Source organism: Aphanomyces invadans (assembly GCF_000520115.1).
Source record: "Aphanomyces invadans strain NJM9701 unplaced genomic scaffold supercont1.1, whole genome shotgun sequence".
NCBI classification, from domain to species: Eukaryota; Oomycota; class Saprolegniomycetes; order Saprolegniales; family Verrucalvaceae; genus Aphanomyces; species Aphanomyces invadans.
In genome coordinates, this window is record NW_008580146.1 from 487276 (window position 1) to 499868 (window position 12593).

The following is a 12593-nucleotide window of genomic DNA, read 5'->3' on the forward strand; positions in this document are numbered from 1 at the left end:
CTTCGGTAGCCATGGGACTGGCAACTACACATCGACTCGACCGTCCGCGGCAACTCACTGCGCCAGTGGTCTTGTGTGCTCCACATGAGATGCCTCGATACAACTTGAAATGCTATTGATAGCTCGCGCCGAATTCGTTTCGTTTGGCGGAGCGGTTAGATTCTATTCACCCTCAAGCACACGGCTGCGCTCAATCGCATGGCGGTCAATGTGCCGTTAAAGAAGACTCCCACATGGATCAGCCGGAACCCACCCTGGCGACGTCCGTACGGCCACCGCATCGCGTCGTCCGACGCAATCACGTCCGTGTCGGTTCGGCAAGTGTCGGGCGTCGAAGCAGTCGCGCCGCTAACATCTCTACCGCCAAAACGATCTCGCCTCATGCGCATTCCGTCGAGGCAGGACATCTCCATGACGCTCCACCAGTGGATTCAAGACAAGTTGATGTGGTCAAGGTGTATCCCGACATGGCACGTGTCTCATTTCATCGCGTTCGACCCGACGTCGACAAAAATCGCGATCTGGCACACGTTCTTGGCAGCAATTGTCTTATACGACGCTCTCGTGGTGCCCCTACTCGTGTGCTTTGATCAACTGCATCACGGCATGTGCAACAACACCGCCCTTCTGATCGTGATGGACGTCGCCGACCTGGCCTTTGTCCTGGATGTGTACGTGCAGCTCTTCACAGGCTACTTCGATAATGGAGATCTCGTCATTGCGCCGGCATCCACGAGGCGGCGGTACACGCGGTCGATGCACTTTCCCCTGGACCTCCTCGCGCTGATCCCTCTCGTGTGGCTCCCCATCGAAGACTGGAAGTCTACCGGAGCAGCGGCGCGCGTTTCGACTCTGTGCGGCGCCCTGCGCGCCAATAAGCTCCTACGGCTTCGTCGGCTGCCTCAGTACACGATCGCTTTCGACAAGGTACGAGTGTGCCTTGCTCGTACGCTCCCGCGTCATCGATGCGTCCACCACAGGTGTTTGCCCGATACTTCAAATTTTGCAAAATCGTCAAAGTCGTCGTGGCGCTGGTCGTGTTTTGCCATGTCATGGGCTGTTTGTACGTCTTGTTTGGCATTGCTGACGACGACAACAAGTGGAAGCTCGAAGCGCATGTTGCCCACGAACCCCTGACGACGCAATACATGGCCGCCATCTCGTGGTACGGTCGCGACAAAGTCTTTGTCGAGCGCTGAGGCTCCGTCCCGTGCGATTAGGGTCCTTGGCATCGTGTCGCACGTCGCGGAAGGCGTGATCCCGCGGACGGCGTGGCAGACGCTGTATATGTACACGGTCCAGCTGGGCGGGTTTACGCTCTTCGTGTACATTTGCGGCACGCTCTTTATGATATCGAAATGCGATGCCAACAACCGCGAACAATTTGACGCCAAAGTCAACCAACTCCGGTACGTGCTGTCGTTCCACCGCGTGCCGGCCGAGATTCAAGACCACGCAATTGAATTCCTCGAGGTGCGTCGTGAATCTTGCCATCGTTCAGTTGAATCGCCAACCGGTCGCGTAGCATGGTTTTTTCAGTGGCGAGAGCCAAGACAAGAGCAACATGCAGCTCTTGTGTCCGTCCATAGCGAAGGAAGTCAAGTACACGCTGCTGAAGGGCACAGTCACGGCCGTCCCGTTCTTCAAAACGTGCAGCATTGCGTTCATCCGAGCGATCATCGACGTGATGGAAACCAGATCGTTGCCGACCAACTACTATGTGTGTCGGACGGGCGACCATGGCGAAGACATGTACTTTGTCCAGTCGGGGGTCCTCGCCGTCCTCATCGACTTTGTCAAGGTGCCTCGAGGACGTGCACGTTGCGGCATTTTTACCTCCCCGTGGAATCTGTTGTAGGTGCGCGAACTGCGCAAGGGGGCATACTTTGGCGAGCTGTCGCTCTTCACGAATCAAGTTCGAACGGCGGATGGTAGGTACTTGTGGGCTTGTCGTTCGAGACCAGCCGCGTCATTCGTTTGGATTTGTAGTGGCGACTGCGACGTTTTGCATCCTCCACCGCCTGTCACGCGTGCATATCACGCGCGTTTTGAATGCATACCCCGAAGCAGAGGGACCAATCTTGGAGTGCGTCGAGAGGATCTCGGAAGAGCTCGAGTTAAAAGCTCCGAAAGCTGGGGAGCTTGCCCGGCGGGGTAGTCTCCAGTACTCGGACACGTCCCTCCGGAACTGCACGTCGAGGTCGTCGCTACTCGCTCCAGTCGACTCACGGAGGCTTGATTCTGGCGTCGACCAGAAAACGAGCGCCGCGATTGCAGCCGCGATGGCATCTCCAATCCGTAAAGCCCTCTGGACGCGAGTGTTGCTATCGAAGCCGTTGGACCGGCGGAAACCCCTTCGTTGCGTGTGGGTTCTCGCCATCATGGTACATCCCCTTCGAATCTGCGCAACCAAATCGTGTTGTTCTTCGGCACTGACACACACGTGCAAAGGTCGTCACGATCTACAACCTCATCATGGTACCGTTGGTGTGTGCATTCGACCTCATGTACTCGGTCACCGTGCTGCTTTTCAACACTCTTGCCGACGCTGTGTTGTGGGCTGACATCTATGCCAAGCTGAACTTGTCGTTCGTCATGGAAGCAGAGCACATTGTCGACCCGAAACAGTGTGCGCTTCACTACATCCGCACAGACTTTGCGTTTGACGTGGCGTGTGCGTTCCCGTGGTGGATTCTGTACCCGCCATCGCATGAGCCGTGGCGATTTATTCGCCTCTTTCGGTACGACATGGCTGCAAGCGAACCGGACGATAGTATTTCACTTGCCTAGATTACTCAACTTCTTGGCCGAGTTCGAAGAAGTGGCCACATTTGTCCACATCAACAGTCGCCATCGCATCGCCGTATTAGGGATGGGCCTTCTCCTGTCGTACCATGTCGCGGGGTGTCTGGCCCACACGTACACCCAGCACGCTGGGTTTGGCGATACTGCGTTTGGCTGGCTGCCACCGAAGACGATGCAATTGACCGCTGTCGCAAACGCCATCACGGGCGACATCGAAGCCTACCAGTTTGCCAACGGCACGGCCATTCCGCCCGACTCGCCCGACGTGATGCGCATCCTCTTGCTGCAGTACACACGCGCCGTTCAATATGGCGCCGTGTGCATCACGAACTTGGGGCGACCGTATGAGCCCGTCACGTTCGCTGAGTACATGTTTGCCTTTACGCTCATGTTGATTGGTATGTTGCTGGTGTCGATTATCATCGACGAAGTCCAAAAGCGCGTGACTGCGTCGGCCGTCGAACAAATGGAGTTCCTGTCCACGCGGTCGCGCATCTTGCACTTTCTCAAGCGACAAAAGGCCCCCGCGGACCTCCACCGCCGCGTCCTTGCATTTCTCGATTTTTCCTGGAGCGCCCATCGCGGCGCTGACATCAACACGCTCGTGTCCGAGTTGCCGAGCACGATGCAGCGTGACATCTATGGCTACATTTGCGGCCCGATCTTGGAAATGATTGCACACTTGGATCACGTCAGCAGCGTGTACGACCAAGTGATTACCAAGTTCCTCGACAACGTCACGATTCAACTCTACGGCCAAGGCGAAATGATCTACCGACTTGGGGACATTGGAGACGCCATGTACATGCTGTTGCAAGGCCATGTCGCGACTTATGTGGCGACCCAGCTCCACGAGTTGAACCAAGGTTTGTGTCCGCGATAGTTTGAGCACTGGGATGACGTGGGAGACGGATCGGTAGGGGACTTGTTTGGGCTGGCAAGTCTGAATTTTGCCGGCGAGTACATTGCCCACACCGACAACGCGATTGCACGAAGCGCGTGTGTTGTGGCGATCGTGTCGCGGGACACGGTCGCCGCACTGAATCAAATCTATCCGCGGTTTGCCGACGGGGTCAAGAAGCGGTGTCTGCGTGTTAGCCGACAAGCAACCATGACTGCCAAGGCAAAAACGGAGAATGCGGCGCATCCCCAAGCGATCAATCCGGACTCAAACATGTCTGTGATGTGGGAAACCTTCCTCTTTTTTGGCATTGCGTACCAAGTGATCATGGTGCCGTATTACATGGCGTTCGGTTTCTCCAAGAGCAACGTGGCCGCCGTTGACGTTGTGTCGATCGTTCTCGAAGTGAGCTTTCTCGTCGACATCGTGCTGAAGACTCGAACGGGGTACATGGACTACGGCAACAAGGTACGACGCAACTTGATCGACGTCGAGAGCACCATTTGAACCGCGTCGTAGGTCATGGACGTGCCGGTGATTCGACGTCGTTATCTGCGCTCGACTGCCTTTGTCCTCGACTTGCTCGCTGTGCTCCCGACAAACCTTGTCAACGCTTTCGTCGACAGTCCGCGCTCCGAAGCGTGGAACATCAACAAGTTGCTTCGCTTGTTCAAGCTGTCGTCCCAGATCGACCACTTGGAGCGGCAGTACTTCACCATTATCACGCAGATCCGCGTGTCCAAGCTCGTGTTTTACATCTACTTGCTTGCCCACTTTGTCGGGTGCACGTGGTACAATTTTGCCAGCAACGAGTCGACGCTGCTCAACGTGATCAACACCGACCAGTTTGGCGCGGACGTGTGGCTGCCAGGCAACGACATTGCGACCGCCAACACAAACCACACCAACGCATTCAAGCTCGCCAAGGTCATGTACTGGGGCGTCGGCATGTTGTTTGGGTTTCACCCGGGGGGCCATCCGACCACCGTGATCGAGTATATGTTCACAGTACGTCCGACCAGGGCTCGGCGATTCGGCTATCGTGACGTTCCGTCGTTGTAGATGGTCGTGCAAACGGTGGGGGTGTTTTTACTCGCGTACGTGGTCGGGAACCTCCTCGACATTGTCCAAGTCACGGACGGCAACAGCCGTCTCTTTTACAGCAATTTAAACTACGTGCGCAAGCTGCTGCGGTACTTTTCGTTTTCGGACGACGTACAGTCCAAGATCCAGTACTTTTACTTTTACCGCCTCTTCCACAGCATCCACGAAGAGCACATCTTGGTCAGGTGCTTGCCGCCGTCGCTGACCGCCGACATTCGCATGTTTCTTCTCACGCCCATGCTGAACAAGGTCCCGTTTCTGCAGGACAACGTGGCGGGAGCGAGCGTGACTCGGATCCTTGTCAGTCAGATGTCCCAGATGCTTGTCACGCGCGACGAAATCATTTGCCGGCAGCACGACGTCGGACGGGAAATGTACTTTGTTTTTACGGGATGCCTCGACGTGTTCATCTCGACGTCGACCGCGATTCGATTTGAGGGCAACCTCGGCATCAAGGTCCACGAAATCACGGACGGGTCGTTCTTTGGCGAGAAAGCGCTCTTTTCAAACGAGCCGCGCAATGCCACGATCAAAGCCCGGACGTTCTGCACGTTGTACAAACTGTCGCTTGCCCACCTCCACTCGATCTTTTCGTGGCACCCCGAGTGGAAAGCAAAGGTGCTCGACATTGTCCAGCACCTGTACGAAGAGCAAGCGGCGCGACTTCAGCAGGTGACGGGGACGCAATCCATAGCGCAGCCTGTTGCTATGGTGAACGGCGCGACGTCTACCATCGTCGGTCCGTTGCAGCGCAGCGGCACCACCAAACTACTGGTCCAAACAAAAGTCGTCCCGGCGCCACCCGTCGGGAATGTCGACGCATCGCCCTCGTCGAGTGACTCAGACAGATCAAACAGCGCGATCAAGGTTGTCGCCCGGCCCGTTGCAGTCGCTCTGTCCTTGCGAGATCTCATCGGCCAAATCCACGAGAACGCGACACCATTGTGGAAGCGGTGGGGCCACCAATTCCTCCACGTCGAAATTCAGTCGCCGCTCTACTGCACGTACCTGACGGTGCTCTGCTTTTCGATTTTGCACGTCGCGCTGAGCGTTCCGTTCATGCTCACGTTTGGCCACCAAGGCCTGAATGAAATCGCCGTCGCTGTCGTCAAGGTACCTCCCTCCCAACCACGCTCTTTGATCCCTGTTCTTGGTTAGTTGCTCAACGTAGTTGTCGACGTTGTGTTTGCGTACGACATTTGGTTCAAGCGCCACCTCGTCGAAACCACGTTGTCGAGAGAATTCTACGAGCGCAACGACGTCCAACAGACAAGCGTCGCCTTGGACGTAGTCGCGATCATCCCGCTCGACTACATCTGCGACCCCTTCTTCGCGTGGTCGCCCCTGCTTCGCTTCAACAGGTTCTTGAAACTGAGGCAACTCAGCCGCACGATCTCGGAAATCCACCGCTTTAGCATGTCGTACGAGCTCAATCGGCTCAAGCTCTTGGCGCTGTACTACTTCATCGTGAGCTACTGGACGGCGTGTGCATACTTTGGCATCACGTTTGTCGACGGGTTCGCGACGCAGTGGAACACGTCGCTGCCCACGGCCGACTTTCAGGTGTGTGTTGGATTCGATCGATTGTGTCGTCGCTAATCCAATGCTGAAGCTACACGACCACGAGACAGCCGAGTCGGAGGTGCACCGCCTCCTCCGGTGCATGTACTTTGCCGGGACGTTGTACACGGGGGCAGGCATCGTGTACGAACCGACGACGATGCTGCAGTACTCGTTCATCCTCGTCATGTCGGTGTTTGGTGTCTTCGTGATGGGGTATGTCATTGGCGAGGGGTCGATGTTGTGCATCTACCTCATTCAGAACGAAGTCGACTTCAAAATCAACCAAATGAACGTGATGGAGTTCTTGTCGCGGAAGCGCCTGACCCGAACGCTGCATGGTCGAGTCCGCGGGTACATGGCATACTGGTGGACAACCCATCAAGGCGTGGCGTTTCAGTCGATCCTGGAGCAACTGCCACCCAAGATTCGGTCGCAATCGAGCCTGCAAATCGCGCGGTTGAGCTTGTCTCGGTTCTCGATGCGATACCTTCGGCCGCTGTCCAAGGACACTCGAGATCATGATTTGATGATTTGCAGCCTGGCACAGCGCGTTGTGTTTGAAGGTGCACCGCGAACACTCTGATGGCCGTCGCTTCTGACTTTCGGTGTAGGTTATCCGAAAGGAGAAGCCGTCGTCGTCCAGGGCAACCTTGGGCAACACGTGTACTTTGTCTCGAAAGGAGAGCTCATTTCACTGTCGACGCTGTCGCACTTCGTTTCATCCAGGTACGCCGACTTCGATATGACGCGGGTATCACGCCAAGGTTGGAGAGCTTGGGATGGCTGAACAAATTCTTGATGGCCCACAGGTACTCGGAAGGTCAGTACTTTGGGGACGACGGGTTTTTGGGAGGCGCTGTGTGCCATTGCTCCATTGTGACCGCACGCGCGTGTGACTTGCTCTCTCTGTCGGCTGAGGACTTTGTCCTCGCCATGGAGTCCCACCCACGGTGCGTTGCATGTAAGGGATGGCCTCAAGACTGACATCATGTGTCCGATGCACCCTAGCTATGCGGAAGCGCTTCGTCTCGCTCGTGATGTGACAGAACACGTGGCTTACAAGTCCATGTGCATCAACGACACTGGAGAAGTGATTGTGCGGCAGACAATTGAAGAGCAAGCAGCAACGTTGAAACACTTTCCGCCCATGACAGAAGACCAATGCAGCCTCGTGTTCAAGCAGTTCCTAAGACTGTTCGTCAGTTCCCACGCCGTAAAGACTGCAGCTCGGCACGTGGCATCGACCAAGAGTTCAAGGCGGTCGCTCGTGTCATGTCAGAAGTGCTGGAAACGCCTCGGGACTGTCCAGTGCAACCTATGCCAACTCACATTTTGCGGCCCTTGCTGCAGTCAAACGCATGCATCCAAGGAGCTACGGGGACACCTCGACAGCATCACCACCACTGAGATATTCACCCCTCGCCCCTCCTTGCTCAGTGCACGCGAGAGACGCGAGTCGCGGAGCAACCAGACCGACGGCCGAAGCTCCCATCGCACCACCGAATCGCGTCACGTTGGAGCACCGGATAAACTGGAGAATTGAAATTGTGGTATCCGGACACTGGTTCCGTTTCTCTGTGGTGGGGAAGGAAAGATTCGTCATTTTCGCACTCTTCCTGCCCCCCCCTGAAGTGAAGCATGTCGTCGCTGCTAAACTCGCTGGACATGAGCCTGGATGACCTGATTGACAAGAAGAAGTCTGCCAACAAATCTGGCCGGGACGCTCGTGGCGGAGGAGGTGGCGGACCTGTGCGCCGAAACCGCCCGAACACTGGTCGTGGACGCCGCAACGCAGAACCGTACTCCCGCAAGGTATTCGAGGCGGCAACTGTGGTTCGTTGTCCGGATTGAGTGAGAGCCGTGTTAGAACGACAGCGATGACGACATGGGTGACAGCTCGGGCAAGTCGGGCAAACGAGGTGCGTCGACGAGCACCGTTTTGTCGAATCATGGTGTCGTGCCTCAATTATCCGTCCGTCGTAGCGTCGATTTTGTCCCGTTTGGGAGGCCGTGTAAGCAACGACGACGCTGGCCACAAGATCTTCGTGCAAAACCTCAAGTTTGACGTCCTGGAAGACGACCTGAAGGAACTGTTTGGCACGGTTGGCAAGGTGACGAAGGCCGAAATCGTGTACGACAAGTCGGGTCGCTCCAAGGTGAATATTGCTACACCCACACACGACCCGGATGCACGTCGACTGGTGGTGTCTTGCCGATGATCAACGCATTGGTGACGCACTGCAGTGTTGTCTGGCGTCCACATTTGGCGTGCTCTCCGTTCCGTCCACGACGGAACAATGACGACGCGTGTTGGCGCATGTTAACCCCGGTGGATGCCTCTGTGTGCGCTTAGGGTCTGGCGCGAGTCTGGTTTGCGCGCAGAAACGATGCCGAGCAAGCTGTGAAGCGATACGACGGTTCGTCCTTCCGTGCCTAGTACACGTCTCATCATGTGACAGGTCGCCTCTTGGACGACCAAGCCCTCAAGATTGCGCTGGACGATGCGCCTTCTAGCGGCGGAGGCTATGGTAACCCCCGTAACACCAGCTCATCGCAACGCCGCAGCAACAACGACGGCAACAATGTTCGCCAAGGCGTGTTCGGCACTGCTCTGGACGACAACGACGAGCCCAGGTTTAGTGTCACGTTCGAGTGCGTTTCATCGCGCTCGTTGGAAGTTTGGCATGAATGATCACATCCTTTCGACTGTAGTGGTGGTCGAAGAGGCGGGGGCGGAGGACGCCGACGCCGTGGCGGCCGTGGTGGCGGCATCAAGTCGGCCAAGGATCTCGACAACGACATGGACACGTACAACGCCGACTCGTAGAGCTGCAGATACCTCAACTGACCGTGATCCGCACGTTGTCGGTCGCGTGTAACACAATCAATTTTCTCACGTTTTGAGAGTCTCGACTACAATAGATTTAGATGATACCAAACACGGGCTTGAGCTTAATGACGAGGCGCCAGTCGTCCTTGCCCAGGTCGTCTTTGAAGTTTTCTTTGAGGGCGTCGATACTCGCCCGACTCAAGTGCGAGTACAGCTTGTGCGTGTGGTCAAATTGGCGGCCGTACGTGACGTTGCTGTCGCTCTCGATCTTGACCGCGACGTTGCTGCCCTTCTTGGCCGTCTCGACCGTCTTGTTGTCGCGTTCAATGGACGCAACGCGGCCGATGGACACGAGCACGCCGTTGGTGACCGACACGAGGGGGGTCCCGACCTTGAGAATGCCTTCTTCGACATCCACGCCAAGAATGATCGGGTCTTTCTTATTGAAAATGCACGTCGGGATGATCTTGAGCACGACGGGGAAGACCGCAATGTCGGCAAATTGTTCGCGGCGCAACTGGCGGATGTTGTCCATGTATGCCGTGAATTGGTCAAACAAGTGGTAGATGATGTCGGCTGTGAAAATCCGCACGCCCAACTCGTTGGCCATGTCGGCAGCGTCGTTCTGGACCTTGACGTCGAACGCGAGGATCGTGGCAAACTCCTTTTGGTGCTCCAGCTGGACACTGGCGCGCATCACGTCCTTCTTGTGGACTGGCCCAATGTTGACGCATGCGACGGGGATCGGCGGGTCACACCCGTTGCGAAGAAACTCGAGCAGCGCTTCCAACGCGCCCAAGGTCGACGCCTGAACCATAACCCCACGCTTGGTCGCTTGGACACTGTCCATGATGTTGGACAGATCCGACATGACGGCGTCCTTGAGTTCGTTCACGTCGTCGTCGGGGCCGACAACATGGACGGCAGTCCCGGCCACGGCCTTTTCGAGCCCCTGCGCGCAAATCTTGACCCCCATCGCGGCCTGGATCGTCTGGTGGTGGACGTACTCGCCCTTGACGCGAATTTCCTTCATCGGGTGCGGCGTCAGCAACGACCGAATCGTCGTCACGACGGGGCCATCCAGCGTACACACGACAATGGTTTGTCCTTCGCTCAACGACCCGTTCACGAGGATCGTGTCGATCGTGGTGCCGAGCCCTTCGATGACCTTGACTTCCAGCACCGTGCATTGCAAGATATCGACGAACGCAAGGGACTTGGCCATCTTTTCTTGCGTGAGGCGCACGAGCATGCCGAGCAAGTCCGGCACGCCTTCGCCAGAGATGGCCGACGTCGGGATGAGCGAGATCGTCCGGCCGAGGTCGTTGTTGCGGTAGTACAGTTCCGCGTTTAGCTTTTGTTCGGCAAACTGGACCTTGATTTGCGCCGCGCGGTCTTCAAACTCGCGTTGCACGTGTTCGTTTTGTTGCTGAAACGCGTCGAGAAACGGCATGTCCGGGCACGTTTTCCAGCTGTAGCATCGATCGATTTTGTTGAGCGCGACGACGAACGGGGCGCGCTTCGCCCGCAGCAGTCGGATCGATTCCAACGTTTGCGGTTCCAGCCCATGCATGATATCGACGACGAGGATTGCAATGTCGCACAACGAAGACCCGCGCGACCGCAAGTTGGTAAAACTTTCGTGCCCCGGGGTGTCGATCACCAACAAACCCGGCAGCTTGAAATCGAGTTTCATCGTCTTGGAAAGTTCCGCCGTCTTTTGCTTGATCGCGTCCACGGGGAAAAAGGTGGCTCCGATTTGTTGCGTGATACCACCGGCTTCGCCGTCCTGAACCTTGGTCCTGCGGATGTTGTCTAGCAATTTGGTCTTGCCAGTGTCGACGTGGCCCATGATGCAGCAGATGGGAGAACGAAGGTTGTCAAGTGACACCGCCGCTCGCGCTTCGTCTTCACGGATGCGGCGGCGTTCAGCCGCTTCGCGCTTCTTCCGGTCCTCTTCCTGGCGGAGCTTGGACCGGTTGCGTTCCTCTTCGGCAGCCTTGGCGTTTTCGGCCTCCTGTTCTGCCTGGCGCTTAGCCAATGCAAGACCTTGCTCTCGGAGACGCTCTTGTTCCTTGAGGCGCTCGACTTCAATCAGATCCTCAACGTCGCCGTAGTCGGCTTCTTGGACCTTCAGACCGATCTTGTCGAGGACTTCATCGTCGTCCCAGTCCTTGGCGTCCCAGTCGTCTTCTTCCTCGTCGTCGGCCTCGCCCTTGGCTTGCTCCTTGTCCTCGTCATCGCTGGCATCCCAAGCATCCGGCGCGTCCACTTCGACCACAGCCGGGCAAGGTTTCGCTTCCTCTTCCTTGATGGCAGCCTTGGGTTTCTTTTTGTTGTCGTACGTGACCTTGGGCTTCAACCCACCACCTTCTGCGGCGATCTCAATCAATCCCTGTGCCTTCATCGCCTCCAACGCAGCCTGAGCGCGCTTGGCCTTTTCCTTTTGCGCCTTGGTCATGTACGTGCCGTCCGCTTTCTGGGCGTCAACTTTGGCCTTCTTCGCCAAACGCTTCCGTTCGGCCAGCTCTTCCTTTTTGCGAATCGCTTCCAACCGAGCTTCTTCTGCCTCTCGGAACTTGCGATCTTCTTCCTCTTGTATTTTCTTCAAGCGTTCTTCTTCGGCTTTCAGAGCGGCCTGGCGTTCCTGAAGTGCCTTTGCAGCGGCCGAAAGAGGCTTCTTGGGGCCCTTCGTTTCGGCGACAGGTGCCGCAGCGGTAGCTGCCGGGGCATCCGCCTTATCTCCATCCTTCTTCTTCTTGTCCTTCTTTTTGTTCTTCTTCTTGTCTGCAGCGTCGGCAGCTGAAATGCCCATACTGGCCAACGCTGCTGCGACTGCATCGTCCACCGAAGTGTCTGGCTTGTCGGCAGCGACAGGGGCCTGAACGGGTGCTGGGGGTGGCACGTCGACCTTGGTCGTTGTAGCGAATTCGTTCAAAACATCGTCCCACTCATCGTCGGCGCCTCCCGTCTTCTTGGCGGGCGCGGCTTTCTTTCCCTTCTTCGGCGGCATCTCGTCCTGTGTGGCGGCGTCAGCTCAGCAACGGAACCGGCAATGAACACCACCACAGTCCAAGGTTTTCAGGAACGAATTTGATTGGCTAAAGAATTCTAGAAACCCTTAGGATTGGTCAGAATCTTCCAGCCAATCAACCCACCTCTTCATTCAAATCACCAATATTTCCTTGGAGATAAAATTTTGGATAAATTATTTAAATACAAGACTCAACGAGCCAATCAAGGGAGACTGGACAATGGTGATGGGCTCACATGAGACTGCAGAGCGTCCGCCGCGCCCGTACCGCTGGACGCAGTCGACCAGAGCTATCAAGTAGATACAGCCATGGGAACGATAAACTGCGATAGCTTGCAAAGAGAAACAGCTATTTT

General features: G+C 56.4%; 3 protein-coding genes across 5 annotated transcripts; 2 read left to right on the plus strand and 1 right to left on the minus strand.

Annotated features, from left to right (window-relative positions):
* The first annotated feature begins 171 nt into the window (after positions 1 to 171).
* Positions 172 to 7934, plus strand: H310_00148 (hypothetical protein). Its single transcript, XM_008862800.1, has 16 exons — positions 172 to 927; positions 981 to 1165; positions 1221 to 1473; positions 1526 to 1801; positions 1859 to 1931; positions 1990 to 2384; positions 2452 to 2741; positions 2791 to 3671; positions 3726 to 4174; positions 4226 to 4714; positions 4769 to 5923; positions 5969 to 6373; positions 6423 to 6936; positions 6985 to 7099; positions 7183 to 7323; positions 7382 to 7934. Exons 1-16 carry the CDS (start codon positions 199 to 201, stop codon positions 7914 to 7916), a joined length of 6885 nt encoding a protein of 2294 aa, XP_008861022.1. The 5' UTR covers positions 172 to 198; the 3' UTR covers positions 7917 to 7934.
* A 14-nt stretch (positions 7935 to 7948) lies between these two features.
* Positions 7949 to 12249, plus strand: H310_00149 (hypothetical protein). Of its 3 annotated transcripts, none has more exons than XM_008862801.1 (6): positions 7949 to 8185; positions 8241 to 8292; positions 8357 to 8529; positions 8727 to 8790; positions 8833 to 9025; positions 9086 to 12249. In XM_008862801.1, the coding sequence occupies exons 1-6, from the start codon at positions 8012 to 8014 to the stop codon at positions 9198 to 9200; spliced, it is 771 nt and encodes a 256-aa protein (XP_008861023.1). In that variant the 5' UTR covers positions 7949 to 8011; the 3' UTR covers positions 9201 to 12249. The 3 variants fall into 3 exon arrangements, with proteins under 3 accessions (XP_008861023.1, XP_008861024.1, XP_008861025.1); XM_008862802.1 differs by having other exon boundaries at positions 8833 to 9007; XM_008862803.1 differs by having other exon boundaries at positions 8833 to 12249.
* Positions 9203 to 12249, minus strand: H310_00150 (translation initiation factor aIF-2). Its single transcript, XM_008862804.1, has one exon. It carries the CDS (start codon positions 12214 to 12216, stop codon positions 9298 to 9300), a length of 2919 nt encoding a protein of 972 aa, XP_008861026.1. The 5' UTR covers positions 12217 to 12249; the 3' UTR covers positions 9203 to 9297.
* Positions 12250 to 12593: the final 344 nt, after the last annotated feature.

Coding starts and splice junctions, on each gene's coding strand:
- H310_00148 (XM_008862800.1), top strand. CDS start 199: ATGGCGGTCAATGTGCCGTTAAAGAAGACTCCCACATGGATCAGCCGG. Junction 1,474..1,525: donor ACGCAATTGAATTCCTCGAG/GTGCGTCGTGAA, acceptor CCGGTCGCGTAG/CATGGTTTTTTCAGTGGCGA. Junction 2,742..2,790: donor CGATTTATTCGCCTCTTTCG/GTACGACATGGC, acceptor TCACTTGCCTAG/ATTACTCAACTTCTTGGCCG.
- H310_00150 (XM_008862804.1), bottom strand. CDS start 12,216: ATGCCGCCGAAGAAGGGAAAGAAAGCCGCGCCCGCCAAGAAGACGGGA.
- H310_00149 (XM_008862801.1), top strand. CDS start 8,012: ATGTCGTCGCTGCTAAACTCGCTGGACATGAGCCTGGATGACCTGATT. Junction 8,186..8,240: donor CAGAACCGTACTCCCGCAAG/GTATTCGAGGCG, acceptor GAGCCGTGTTAG/AACGACAGCGATGACGACAT. Junction 8,530..8,726: donor ACAAGTCGGGTCGCTCCAAG/GTGAATATTGCT, acceptor GTGTGCGCTTAG/GGTCTGGCGCGAGTCTGGTT.